Below are 14248 nucleotides of genomic sequence, written 5' to 3'. Positions count from 1 at the left end.
GGTGACTAAATATCTTTGAGGAGCTGGTCTTTTTGTATTGAGGAGCCTACATCCTATTAATTTTCAGTGAGATTTAGGGTCCTAGGCATATAACTCACTTTTAAAAATGAGATTAGGCTTTCAGTAAGCAAATTCCTATCCCTGAGTTTCTCCACTGGTAGAATTAGAACAATCATCTACTTGTGAGTGTATTCGTTTTTATAGGGCTTTCAAATCCTTTGATGAAAGAAGTGATATCAATCCAGAGTGTGAATTAGTGTAATAAATACAGAAATGTAACGTTTTTGTTTTTCTGAGCCATTCTGACATCCATTGATATTTCAGAACAGCTAGCTGGATTGTTTTTGGAGGGAGACCTTTCCCCTCTTATATCTTTTTCTGTCAGGCTGAAGATAAGCAAACAAGAGTGTATTTTGCTCCCTTTAGCCAGAAACTTCTGATTCTGACAGCGAGATGATGTAACTGCAGAGCTCCATTGAATTCAATGCATGAAGTAGCTTTACACCAGCTAAGAAGCTGAGCCCCTGCCCTAGGTTGGGGGGGAGGGGCGCCGAACGGAGGCCGCGCGCGGGGCGGGGGCCTAGCAACGCCTGCCGTGAGCTGGTTGCTACGGGCGCGGAGGGAGGAAGCGCTTCCTGCAGCGCTGGGCGGAATCACTTCCTGGGGCGGCGAGGCCTGGCCGCCGAGCTGGAGGTGAGAGGAGCGGGGCGGAGCAGAGGTTCGGGGAGGGGGCTTGGAGGTGGGGAGGGGGCTCAGAGGATGGGCGGGGTTGGAGGAGCGGGGTGGAGGTGGGGGGGAGGGGGCTCAGAGGATGGGCGGGGTTGGAGGGTCGGGGTGGAGGTGGGGGGGGGGCTCAGAGGATGGGCGGGGTTGGAGGAGCGGGGTGGAGGTGGGGGGGCTCAGAGGATGGGCGGGGTTGGAGGAGCGGGGTGGAGGTGGGGGGGCTCAGAGGATGGGCGGGGTTGGAGGAGCGGGGTGGAGGTGGGGGGGCTCAGAGGATGGGCGGGGTTGGAGGAGCGGGGTGGAGGTGGGGGGGCTCAGAGGATGGGCGGGGTTGGAGGGTCGGGGTGGGGGTGGGGGGGCTCAGAGGATGGGCGGGGTTGGAGGGTCGGGGTGGAGGTGGGGGGGCTCAGAGGATGGGCGGGGTTGGAGGGTCGGGGTGGAGGTGGGGGGGCTCAGAGGATGGGCGGGGTTGGAGGAGCGGGGTGGAGGTGGGGGGGGGGGCTCAGAGGATGGGCGGGGTTGGAGGAGCGGGGTGGAGGTGGGGGGAGGTGGGGGGCTCAGAGGATGGGCGGGGTTGGAGGAGCGGGGTGGAGGTGGGGGGGCTCAGAGGATGGGCGGGGTTGGAGGAGCGGGGTGGAGGTGGGGGGGCTCAGAGGATGGGCGGGGTTGGAGGAGCGGGGTGGAGGTGGGGGGGGCTCAGAGGATGGGCGGGGTTGGAGGGTCGGGGTGGAGGTGGGGGGGCTCAGAGGATGGGCGGGGTTGGAGGAGCGGGGTGGAGGTGGGGGGGCTCAGAGGATGGGCGGGGTTGGAGGAGCGGGGTGGAGGTGGGGGGGCTCAGAGGATGGGCGGGGTTGGAGGAGCGGGGTGGAGGTGGGGGGCTCAGAGGATGGGCGGGGTTGGAGGATCAGGGTGGGAATAGTGGGGGCTCAGAGGATGGAGTGGGGGTTGGAGGATCAATGTGGGGATAGGTGGAGGTCAGAGGATCAGGGCGGGGATGGGTGAGGGGCTCAGGTAGGTGAGATACAAACTCCGGGGTGCTTGGAAAGGTTTTTGTGCAGCAGGAAGTGTGGAGGAGAGCCCTGTGCTTGGCAGGAGAACAGGGAGTAAGGAAGAGGTTAGAGGTTGTCAGGTTTTTGGAAAGGTCTGAATCACCATAGCTAAATCAGGAAGAATGTTTTTTTTAAAGTGGAAATGGGAGGAGCGGAAAAATGTTCCCCCTTTATGTTTTATGGACAGGAGTCTCATCAGGTTAATGGGATACCTCCCACCCAGCCCAGCTCGTGCATGACTCAAAATTGAAAATATGCATCAAATGAATCCCCTGTCTTCACTTCTCTTGTAATTCGCATGGGACCTGGTGACCTCTTAACCCTTTTTATCAAAGAGGGACTAGACATTCTGAATATGAAGGATGTCTCTCAACTATAAAGCTGCTCAGCTGTTTCCCTTGCAGCCCCTGGCCATAATTGTCAAACGTGGGTCCCTATAGTTAGGCCCTTAAATCAATAGCTGTACAAAGAAGTGGCCTCCTTTTCAGAAGAGCAGAACACCCTGATATCCCTCTGAGACCAGTGGGAGCTGCCTTCCAGCCCCTTTGAAAATCAGGCTTTTTTTATTGATGGGCCTACTGAATAACCTCAGATACCTAGATCTGGTCAGTTTGGCTGATCATTGGAAACATTCATCTTTTGCTCTGACACTGTCATTCTTTGCCTTCACCTAAAGGCATATTGCCATGTATTATTAGTGACTTGTCTGTGCATGGTGTACAGATATCTTGTGATAAGCACCAAATGAGGGGTTGCCCTTCTCCCCTTTTTTTGAGCTAAAATCTGCCTGTGACTTGTGTTCACTAGGAATTTACATTGAGGCTGACTTGGGGTGCGTCTGCACAGCACCTGAAACTTGAAATAGGGTACACAATTTGTGGTATGCAAATTGCGTAGCTTATTTCAAGTCTATTTTGAAATAGGCTATTTCAAAATTTAGTGCTGTCTACACAGCGCCAAATTTCTAAATAAAGCACTATTTCTAGCCATTCTCATAGAATGAGGTTTACAGGGATGGCGAAATAGCACATCTGCTATATTTTGAAATAGTGGACACATTCAAAAGATACAGCGTAGGTATATCGGGATACCTCCAGTATCCTGAAATAGCATTGCTTTGTAGACATACCCTTGGGGTGCATCTAGACTGGCGAGATTTTGCACAAAAGCAGGTGCTTTTGCGCAAAAACTTGCCAGGTGTTTACACTGACCGCTTGAATTTGCGCAAGAGCACTGACTTTGTAATGTACAAAATCAGTGCTTCTTGCGCAAATACTTTGACGCTCCCGCTCAGGGATAAGCCCTCTTGCGCAAGAAAACTTGTGCAAGAGGGCCAGTGTAGGCAGGCACCTTAATTTTTTGCTCAAGAAAGCCCGGTGGCTAAAATGGCCATCAGAGCTTTCTTGTGCAAAAGCGCGTCTATACAGCGCACGGATGCTTTTGTGCGAAAGCATCCATGCCAATCTAGACACTCTTTTCCGGAAATACTTTTAACAGAAAACTTTTCCATTGAAAGTATTTCCACTAAATCATGCCAGTCTAGACGCAGCCTTGGTGTAAAGACTCACTTTTTTTTTCAGTGAAGACAAAATCCTGGAAGCATTATGCCGCACTAAGATCCAGGACCTACAAACACTTATGCGTATGTTTAACTTAGACCCTCTGGAGGTACTTATGAGTGTAAAGTTAAATGCAGATGTAGATGTTTGTAGGTTGGGACTTTCTGTTATCTACAGAAGCCCTGTGTACACTAGAAAACATTTTCAATGGTGGGATTTTTTTTACTGCGTAAATTTGATCTATCATCAGTAGATCGAATGGCATAGTGTTTAATATAGTGGTGGCAGCTGATATACTATCTACACAAGAGGTCCTGACACTGCTAACAATGCTGGGGAAATTTTTAGAAAACTTCCCTACTCCACAATGATATATGAAATAGGAAAGCACAGAGGGAAGGGAGATTTGTGCAATATGAGATCGGGAGTTCTCTATCTTCACACTTTAGGTATCAGTTCCTTTTTTTGGTTTATTTTTGCGCATTTATTTTTGGTAAAATGACGAATGAGTGGGCATCAGTGGGAGTGTGTTTAAAATTAAAAAAAGTTATTGTATGTTGAAAGTTTTAGCAAAAATCATAGAATCATAAAACCATAGAGCTAGAAGAGACCTTAGAAGGCCATCAAGTCCAGCCCCCTGCCCAAGGCAGGACCAATCCCAACTAAATCAACCCAGCCAGGGCTTTGTCAAGCCGAGACGTAAACATTTCTAGGGATGGAGACTCCACTACTTCCCTAGGTAACCCATTCCAGTGTTTCACCACCCTCCTAGTAAAATAGTTTTTCCTAATATCCAACCTGGACCTCTCCCACCGCAACTTGAGATCATTGTTCCTTGTTCTGCCATCAGTCACTACTGTGAACAGACTTTCTCCAGCCTCTTTGGAACCTCCCTTCAGGAAGTTGAAGGCTGCTATCAAATCCCCCCTCACTCTTCTCTTCTGCAGACTAAATAGACCCAACTCCCTCAGCCTCTCCTCGCAGGTCATATGCTTCAGCCCCCTAATTATTTTGGTTGCCCTCTGCTGGACCCTCTCCAATGCATCCACATCATTCCTGTAATTTGAGGCCCAGAACTGGACACAATACTCCAGATGTGGCCTCACCAGAGCCAAATAAAGAGGAATAATCACATCTCTGGATCGACTGGCAATGCTCCTCATAATGCAACCTAATATGCCATTAGCCTTGTTGGCTACAAGGGCACACTGTTGACTCATGTCCAGCTTCTCATCCACTGTAATCCCCATGTCCTTTTCTACAGAACTGCTACTTAGCCAGTTGGTCCCCAGCCTGTAACAATGCTTGGGATTCTTCCTTCCCAAGTGCAGGACTCTGCACTTGTCCTTGTTGAACTTCATCAGATTTCTTGTGGCCCAATCTTCCAAGTTGTCTAAGTCACTCTGGACTCTATCCCTGCCCTCCAGCTTATCTACCTCTCCCCCTAGCTTAGTGTCATCCGCAAACTTGCTGAGGGTGCAATTCATCCTCTCATCCAGGTCATCATAGAAGCTAATCAGATTGGTCACGCATGACTTGCTCTTCATGAATCCATGCTGACTATTCTTGATCACCTTCCCCTCTTCCAAGTGCTTTAAAATGGATTCTTTGAGGATCCCCTCCATGATTTTTCCAGGGACTGAGGTAAGACTGACCGGCGTATAGTTCCTTGGATCGTCCTTCTTCCCTTTCTTAAAGTTGGGCACTACATTTGCCTTTTTCCAATCATCTGGGATCTCTCCTGATCTCCATGATTTTTCAAAGATAATGGCCAAAGGCTCCGCAGTGACATTTGCCAACTCCCTCAGTACTCTTGGATGTATTAAGTATGGACCCATGGATTTATGTACTTTTAGCTTTTCTAAATAGTTCCTAACCTGTTCTTTCCCCACCAAGGGCTGTCCACCTTTGTCCCATATTGCGTCACTTAGCGCATTAGTCTGGGAGCTGACCTTGTCCGTGAAGACAGAGGCAAAGAAAGCATTAAGTACTTCAGCTTTCCCCACATCATCTGTCACTAGGTTACCACCCTCATCCAGTAGGGGCCCTACACCCCCTCTGATCACCTTCTTCTTGCTAACATGCCTGTAGTAACCTTTCTTATTATCCTTCACATCTCTTACAAGTCACAATTCCAGTTGCGCTTTTGCCTTCCTGATAATTCCCCTGCATTCTTGAGCTATACATTTATACCCCTCCCTTGTCATCCGTCCAAGTTTCCACTTTTTATAAGCTTCCTTTTTGTGCTTAAGTTCACCAAGGATTTCCCCAGTAAGCCAATCCGGTCTCCTACCATATTTGCTTCTCTTGCTATGCATTGGAATGGTTTCTTTCTGTGCCTTCAATAAGTCTTCTTTAAAATACTGCCAGATCTCCTGGCCTCCTTTCCCCTTCATGTTAGCATCCCAGCGGATTCTGCCCATCAGGTCTCTGGGGGAGTCAAAGTCTGCTTTTCTGAAGTCCAAGGTGTGTATTTTACTACTCTCTTTTCTTCATTTGGTCAGGATTCTGAAATCTACCATCTCATGATCACTGCTTCCCAGGCTGTCACCCACCTCTACTTCCCCTATTAGTTCCTCCCTTTTTGTGAGTAACAGATCAAGCTGCCCACGGCCCCTGGTCAGATCCTTCAGCACTTGTACCAAGAAGTTATCCCCAACATTCTCCAAAAATCCTTGCTCTTTTTCAGTTTGAGCAGGATGAGGGTAGGGAACTTTTTTTTTTCTTTCTAACAAACCCAGATAAAAAATAACTGAAGTTTAAAATTTGCCCTGGCTCTGTTCCTCACTAAGAATTACTGCCTTTACTTGGTTTGGGTAGAGATTTTAAAATAAAATAGTTTAGTTGAGTATGCTTGCTTGACACCACTTTGAATGTAGTCCTGCATTTCGACTTGCGTAGGAGGATCCTTGTGCCTGTGTAGAGCCCTCTCAGCCTCTGTGTTGAGGATAGATTCTGTTGAAGGACTGGCCTCTTGTATTTTAAATAGAGTTTAAGGAAGCTATGTATGACCTTGGACAAGTCACAGAAGCCCCAACAAGCATGTGAGTAGTCCCTCTGACTTTATGGGTCAACTCACATGTGAAGTGCTTTGGTGGATCAGAGCCTGTCTGTCAAATGGAGATGATAATACTCTGTTATCTATCCCGCAGGCTGGATGTGGACTGCAGGGTTAGTTCCTGGCAGGCTCCCACCACTATGTTTACCTGTGCTTTTGCAGATATCAGACGATTGCAACTCTTGTTGGCCACGAATCACAGTTTGTGGCCAATGCGTGTAGCAGGAAGTGGTGCGGCCTGCCAGAGACTGATCCTAGTGGGCGACTGCGTTTTGATTGCCCACCCTGATGTAGGTAGTACAGTTTTCAGGGCAAGGACTGTTTTGCTCTGTGTGTAGTATCTAGCAGGGGGGCGGATGAAATATGGGTTGCAGGCCACATCCATCTCCCCAACCTGCTGCATCCAGCCTGTGGCCCAGTGGGAGCCTCAGGCAGATTCCCTGCCCGCCGTATGCCTCCCAGAGGAGCCAACTGCGAGGTCCGTGTTCTCTGTGCATGCTGTGCACCCCCCAGCACAATCTCAGTCTCAGTTTCCAGCCAGTGGGAGCTGCCTGGCCATGCTTGTGGCACAAGCAGGACATGGAGACCCTGCCCCAAAGGGCACCTGGTGTGCAGAAAGCACATAGCCCTCACAGCTTTGAACGGCATGCAGGGGCTGAACAGGCAGGAACCATGCCCAAGGCTTCTACTGGGTTGCTGGCTGGGAGCTACCTAAAGTAAGCACTTCCCGGAAAGAGCCTGCACCTGGCACCCCAATCCTTCCCTCCCCCAAACCTGCCCTCTCCTGCACCAGCTCACAACCCAAACCCCATGCATCCCCACTCCTGTACTCATATCCCCTCCCAGACCCTGCATCCCAACTGCAATCCCAGCTCAAAACCCCCTCCTGTCTTAGGTCACAACCCAATCCCCTCACCCTTCTTGCACCCCTGCTCTAGATCACAACTTCCTCCTAGACCCTGTTCCCCCTCCTACATCTCTCCTCCAGGTCAGAATCTTCTGCAGCCGTACCCCCTTTTGGACCCTGCATCCCAATCCTCTGCCCCAGGTCACAACCCCCTCCTTCACCCAAACTTCTTCCCAGAACTCACGCCCCATCCTGCGCTCCAGTCCTCTGCCCCAAGCTCCATTCTGCACCCAGCCTCCATCCCAGACCCCACACCTCCATTAATATCGTGGAAAAGTGCAGCTCTTGACCTTCACACTCTCCTGTGATGCAAAATGTAAGTAGTAATAAATATGCAATCACATGCTCAGTTTCATGGGTAAATATATACTTGTTCATTGCTGTCTTGCTATCACTTTATAGCCAGACTATATGCCACAGTTTGTTTGGCCTCCCACCCATAAGCAAGCAATTCTGGTCATTTGAAGGCTATTATAGTTGGCACATTGCAAAAGATTACAGCATCTAAAGTGTGAGTTATGGTTTCCTCCTTTGTTATTGGCTTTGTAGCATGAAAAGGCACCAACATAATTTTTCCTTTGGGATTGTTTTTTAATGGAAAATAAAATTGACTGAATTCTAAAAACTGCTCAGAATTAAGAGTCTTATGTTGTTATTTCACTGTAGAAAGCAGACTTCTCCAAAGTGTTCGTGAATGAGGAAGGAGCTTCTACCATGGCTGCCGAGCTGGATTTCTCCCCCCCTGAAGTTCCAGAGCCAACATTCATGGAGAATGTGCTGCGATACGGACTTTTTTTTGGAGCCATTTTCCAGCTGATCTGTGTATTGGCCATAATCCTCCCAATTTCAAAGTCTCATAAGACAGTAAGCAGTTCTGCTCAGTACCAGTATGAATGGGCACCATGAAGTGGCAAGTGCTGGTGGTCACAAGAATGTTAAAGAGTGGTTATTTTTCTCATTGTGCAGTAAATACAATTTGTATCGACAACATGATTAGTCAGTAAGGGAGCCGCGCTGCAGTGGGGGTAGCTCCTGGAGCCAGTTCGCGCTGGCTCTGGACCCTGCAGCTCTCCATTTTAAATGTAGTAAGAACCACCCAGCTCTTACTACATTTAAAATGCAGAGGTGCATCAGTCCTGGACCGGTGCAAGCCAAGACTGCTCAGACCTGGCTCGCACTGGGCTGGAGCAGCCCCTGCCTGCAGCCAGCCTGGGCCATCGTGAACAGGGGCTGCTTCGCAGCAGGAGTCCTTGTCCACGGGGCGGGGCCCAGCTCCCCTCTGGGACCTCTGCATATAGGGGCTGCTGCAGGAGCAGTCTCCTCTATCCCCGCCCCTGCTGCCTCTGAAGGGGGGGGGGCAGGCAGCACCATGTATATGGTGCTGGGGAGAACCAGCTTTTAAGCTGGCTCCCCCCAGGACTGGCTTCTGTCCCCCCTACTTTCTGCCTTACATAAAGAGGCAGCGGGGGGCGGGAGGGCAGGAAAGAGAGCAAGTAGTTGAGTACTTGACTCGACTACCTGATAAGCTTAGCTTTATTGGTTAGTCAAGTACTCAACTACTCACTCACATCTCTAGCCAGAACCTATTTGATCAGTGATTCTCTAGTTCATCGCATTTCCTGTTTTCCTGCAAGGATCCCTTTACTTCTCTTCTGTCTTAACAGCCCCACATTACAACAACCCCTCCCCAGCCACGGAAGGTGGGGGCAGCTGATTCTGCCAGGACCCCTCAGAACAAGGGAGTCTCTTGTGACAGAAGGCACTTTCCAAGTATACTTGTACCTGTATTGCTCCCAGTTTCTGCCAGCACACAAACAAAGGGCTGAGTTCAGTCTCAAATCTACATTTCCACATTAGTGTTGATCTAGCCCGTTCTTTAGCCAGTTGGACATGAAACCAATTAAGGCAGACTCTTTGTAGAGTCTGAACCTTGAAAGTGAACAGTGGTGAGAGTTAACTCTTTGGAGGAGGGAGTTGAAAGCCAGGCACTGAATGGGAGTTGTAATGCTTATGGAATCATGGCTATTTAAAGCCATCCCTTGGTGTGCACATGCTCAGCTTAAATTTCCACACACGTACTCTGCCCTCTGAGAGAAGCTGCAGACAAGTCCCATATGATTGATTTACAAGATAATAAACAGGAATAGATGTCTTCTGGTCATGGGAGTGACACCAATTGCTTGAGTCTGTGTAGAATTCAAAACAGCTTTTCTCACTTGCGGGGGTCTGAGGCTTTGAAGAGTACCTTGTTTTGAACATTAGAAGGCAGCAGTGATCATCTAATGGCAACAGTGAACTCTGTATCTCTGAATAGTAGTTGCAGTAGCTTGAGTAATGCACCGATTACATCCTTTAGTGAGCCAGCCAAGACTTCTCCCTTGGAAGGGCACACAAATATGAGTAGTAATAATTAGAGCCCTACACAACTATGAAATTTGTATCTGCGTCCACAAAAATAAGCCACAGATATAAAGCAGATAATCCGCAAATACGCAGGGTTCTAGATACAAAATGTGTATCCACATCCGTATCTGCAAAAATGAGCCATGGATATCTGCATTCATATCTGCACATGTGAATACCTGCAGATATAAAGAAGATATTCATGGATATTCAAGGCTCTAGTAATAACATAGTAAGTTAAGAAACATTTGAACCAAGCTCATTAATTAAAAGAGAATCATCAGCTACTCCCCTCCCCCTGCATTATCTGCAGTTCTCTGTTGGAAGCTTGGATCTAACACATCTTTCTCTGCCATTTTTGTGTGTCCTTTTCCAGTTGGCACATTTTGATTAATAGAAATGTAGAAGTGTAAGCAATATTTATATCCAAACTCATTTAATTAAACAAGGCAATCTGCATGTGTGCGCTTTCTGGGATGAGACTGGCTCTGCTTCCTTGTCTTTTTCCAAGATAACTAGAGTTTGTTTCCCATAGTAGAAATATTATTTGTCGTCTTAGCTTGAAGGAAGATATTGGACTATCTCGAGGCTATGTTAGTCCAGATAAAAAGAGCTTTGTCCTAAATCTGGGAGCTTGATTAGAAATTCTGAGCTTCAAATTCCCACTGCAGGTTTGTTTTGGTTTTTTGGAAGGGTGGGGTTTGTCTTCTGCATCGCTATGTTTTCTCTTTTTGTAAAATCCCTGTTGAATGTTTCAGCTGATTTCAGAATTTTTTTTCTGTTCTTCCAATTTTGGATTTTTTTTTCACTTACTGCTTCTGCCCTCCTTCACAGCTGCCCTTTCTTCTTCCTCCTCAGAGTTTTCCTTAACATCCTAAAATGCCTAGCAGCTTTACTGGGTAATCGAGTGTGGTTCTACTTGGCTTTTGAGATCTGGTCTATACCCAGAATTGCACCAGTAACAATGTATGATTTTAAAACAGTTTAGAAAACAGGATGGATACTCCTAAATCAAATTAAATCTGGCTAATGGGGTCAGCTGGCATCAGTAATTTATGTAACCAGGTTTAAATCAATGGGTGCAATGTGTGTTGGCAAGGGTTAGATAAATTTTTGGTATAGACACTCAGGGCATGTCTACACTAGTGAGAAGATGAACCCTCTAGAGGTCAATCTTCTAGCCTTCAATTTAGCAGGTCTAATGTAGACCCCTAAATAGAAAGCTGAGGGCAGCCCACGCAGGCATCTGGTACTCCTCGTTCTGCAAGGAGTAAGAAAAGCCAGCAGGAGCGTGTGCTCCCGTCGGCCTCCCACTGTGTGGACACCACCATGGCTTTCCTTAAGGTAAGCCGACTCCAGCTATGTGTTTTGCATAGCTAGAGTTGTGTACCTTAAACTGACCTGCCAGGTCTAGTATAGACCAGACTTCTGATTCTGAACTGGGTTGAGATATGAATATAAATCTCATGGCCAAAAACATTATTGACTGTTCCTTTCTTAATTATCTGTTGTAGGACTCTGACTGTTTTGAGTCTAAAAGTTCGGAGGTGGTGAAGAAGCCGAAGATGGTTGCTCCACAGCTGAGCAAGAAACCCAAAAAGGAAACTAAGAAGAAGAGGTAAAAGGCCTCGTAAAGGAACCTTAAAGACAAGTGGACTGCACACAGCCAGATGATTAATTTAACTGTCCTGGTTCGCATGAATCATCTCACCTCTGATAGGGAAGGACAGCTTATACTTGCCCCTCCTCCATGCTGGTCAGGATGTGAAATGAAAGCGTGGAATGGGAGGCGTGTGTTGTGCCACTGAAGATACTTTTTTCTAAGTTCTTTTAAAGACAGATGGATCAAATGAATCAAAGACATCATACTGCCCAGCTTTGTATTGCCTTGTGTTGTTTTTACCTCTATCACTGTATTTTGCAGCTTAATAGGAATGGCTTTATCACTTTTTAAAAAAATATTCTCCTTAGGTCATAACTCCCCCAAGTCCAGACTCGCCCAGCTCAGGGCTTTCACTTTTCCCCTATTGCTACCACTCTGTGACTGCTCTCTTCAGCCACTATAGTCATGTAAACATCTTTCCCCTCTGCTTCCAGCCTAAAAGAAATATGGAGACCTCAAAACTTCTTGTGATGAGAAGAGCTGAACAAGTGCAAGGACAAGGTGATTATAGAGCTCCTCAAAATACAGGGGTGTTGTGTTAGAAGCTAGGAGTATTACAAACTGCCTGCCGGCAACAGAACTCTATGTACAGTATTCTGCTGCTAGCAAAGCATGGAAACCATCCCATCATGGTGCTCTTAGGCATGCTTTGGGTATGCATGCAGCTTGGTCCTGTGTCTCCTCTCACTGAACTCCTACACAAGTTAATTATTATCCTGCCCTGGGACCAGGAGGAAATCCCAAATCCATAGGACAATAAGCTTGCTGTGTTGCAACATAGATGAGGATGTCTGTTGCTATATAACCATGCACCCTCAGGCTCTTACTTCAGGGCCACAGATCTAATGTTACATTTCAATGTGGCTTGAAAGGATTGGAAACATATATAGTACTACAGCAGGAGATGCTCAGTAGGGCAGTACCCGCCCCGCCCCCCCATGACAGCTCACATACTGGCTTGTTTGATCACTAGAGGGCCATTAGTATGGGAACCTGCTGCTAAATGCACTCAGAATTCAGAGCAACACCAGGATCTGCTTTGAAGGAAAGGGTTCTATTGATGAATGCTCCAGGCCTGCAGTCAGATCCAGGGATAGATCACTGCCACTGTGCTGCATCTTACTGAGGTTAATGGACAAAGGGGTCTGTCTCCTGGATCCCCTTGCAGGACTGATGCCCGTTAATGGGTGTCAGCTATTACACTTCATTTGTTCTACAGAATAAGCAAAACGATATGTGTGCACTTGTACAAGTTACCACTGCCGAGGAGAGAGAGAGAACTGTCTGTTCCTTTTTGTGTTTCTGGGGATTTTAGGACTCCGAGATCTACTCAAACTTCTGATCACTTCTCAGCTGCACTATAGGTACTGTCCTCCCTGCTTACACAGAATGTCAGTGTCACTGGTTGCTGAAAGCACATTAGTGGCGGTTAAAACCGGACTTGGAGAATCCTTTGAATTCATTCTTTGTTCTAAAGGCAATTTTCAACAGAGTACTGCATAAAACACTAATAGACAAAAGAAGACCCCCACCTTCCCAAACTCCACAGCTACAGTCATCTCTCGATGCAGCCAAGAAATGTTATGAAACAGATGATAAAGAACAATGAGTTTGTAGGCCCTGAATTCCTTGGCATGCTCCATATTCCTGTCCAGAAATTCCCAGGAAATGAAAATAACCGTTTTGCTGTCCCTCTTCTTGTGATTTGATTAGGGAGGGTTGATTTGTTAAAAGGGAAGCACAGAGTATTTTGTGGCATTGTGCGCGCTGCTGGAAAGGCAGAGGCTGTGCTGAAGCCTAAAGAGCATACCAGATAATGGGGATTGTGTGGCCATTGCCCTAAAATAGCAGGCCCCCACATCAACCCATCATGTCATTACTATTCACATTTTAAGCACTCTTTGCTAAACAGGAATCATGAATATTTAGTTTGTGGTGTTTTAAGGTTCCGGTCTAATTCTTAGGGTAATATAGTTCAGCCTTCTGATTAGCTAAACATAGAGTCTTTGCTCACAGATGAGTAATACAATATGTATTGTATTTTAACTTCTCTTGACATGTTTATATAATAAAGATAACTGGAAAAATGCAGACACCGACTTTTTAAACTTTGCTGCCTCCTCTTGAGCATTCAGTATGAAAATAGCTGCTGATTTGGAAGTGAGTGGGTGGAGGCACAATGATAGTTGTAAGAATGGTCTAACTGTTTAGAAGACAGCTTCTCAGAGCCCCTCACCTGTAAGAAATTAGTTAATTGATACTGTAAGATACAGTAGATGTTTGTGTTTGACTCCTTTTGAAAGATAGCAAAAGTCCTTTAATATGCCTTTCCGGCATACAGAAAATGATACCATGACTAAATTAATTTGTGTCTCATAGGATTTTGCTCTGAGAGCTCTAGGGAAAAGAGTAATGATGAAAACATTGCTTGTTAATGATACTGACTGGGGAGATCAGATAGCTCAGTGATGGGAACTTTTGTCTTTAGTTCCCTGGGGAGATCAGATGGCTCAGATAATGGAGATTTTTGCCTCTAGGTCCCTGGTTTGAATCCAGACCAGTTTAACAGTGGCTGAAATATTGCACTGTCTGATGGTGGTTCACTGAGTTGGATGAAAATAAGTAGTTCACCCAAGGCGCTCTCTGGTGACCATCACCCCTGGGACTCAGCAGAAAAGCTAAGAGAGAGGGTACAAAGAACAATTGCACTTACATGGTAAATCCTTTAATCCCTGAGATCTTTCCTTGGGGGGGGGGGGTTGTCATTACCCCTCCAAGGAGAGCTGAAGACCTAAGTCTCTCTTGTTCTATTTAAAGGAAACTTGCCTGCCTTCAGATACATCTGTGAGTTAGGATTTTTTTTAATTTGCCATTTGATTATATGAG

General features: G+C 46.8%; 1 protein-coding gene across 2 annotated transcripts; it reads left to right on the top strand.

Annotated features, from left to right (window-relative positions):
* Positions 1-559: 559 nt before the first annotated feature.
* Positions 560-13453, top strand: MANBAL (mannosidase beta like). Of its 2 annotated transcripts, none has more exons than XM_075901309.2 (3): positions 560-693; positions 7963-8160; positions 11214-13453. In XM_075901309.2, the coding sequence occupies exons 2-3, from the start codon at positions 8011-8013 to the stop codon at positions 11319-11321; spliced, it is 258 nt and encodes an 85-aa protein (XP_075757424.1). In that variant the 5' UTR covers positions 560-693; positions 7963-8010; the 3' UTR covers positions 11322-13453. The 2 variants fall into 2 exon arrangements, with proteins under 2 accessions (XP_075757424.1, XP_075757423.1); XM_075901308.2 differs by lacking the exon at positions 560-693 and adding an exon at positions 694-718.
* Positions 13454-14248: the final 795 nt, after the last annotated feature.

The sequence above is a fragment of the Pelodiscus sinensis genome, chromosome 17 (assembly GCF_052426305.1).
Source record: "Pelodiscus sinensis isolate ZL-2025 chromosome 17, ASM5242630v1, whole genome shotgun sequence".
NCBI classification, from domain to species: Eukaryota; Metazoa; Chordata; order Testudines; family Trionychidae; genus Pelodiscus; species Pelodiscus sinensis.
The sequence above is the reverse complement of the archived record's forward strand: the minus strand, read 5'-3'. Positions and strand labels throughout refer to the sequence as shown.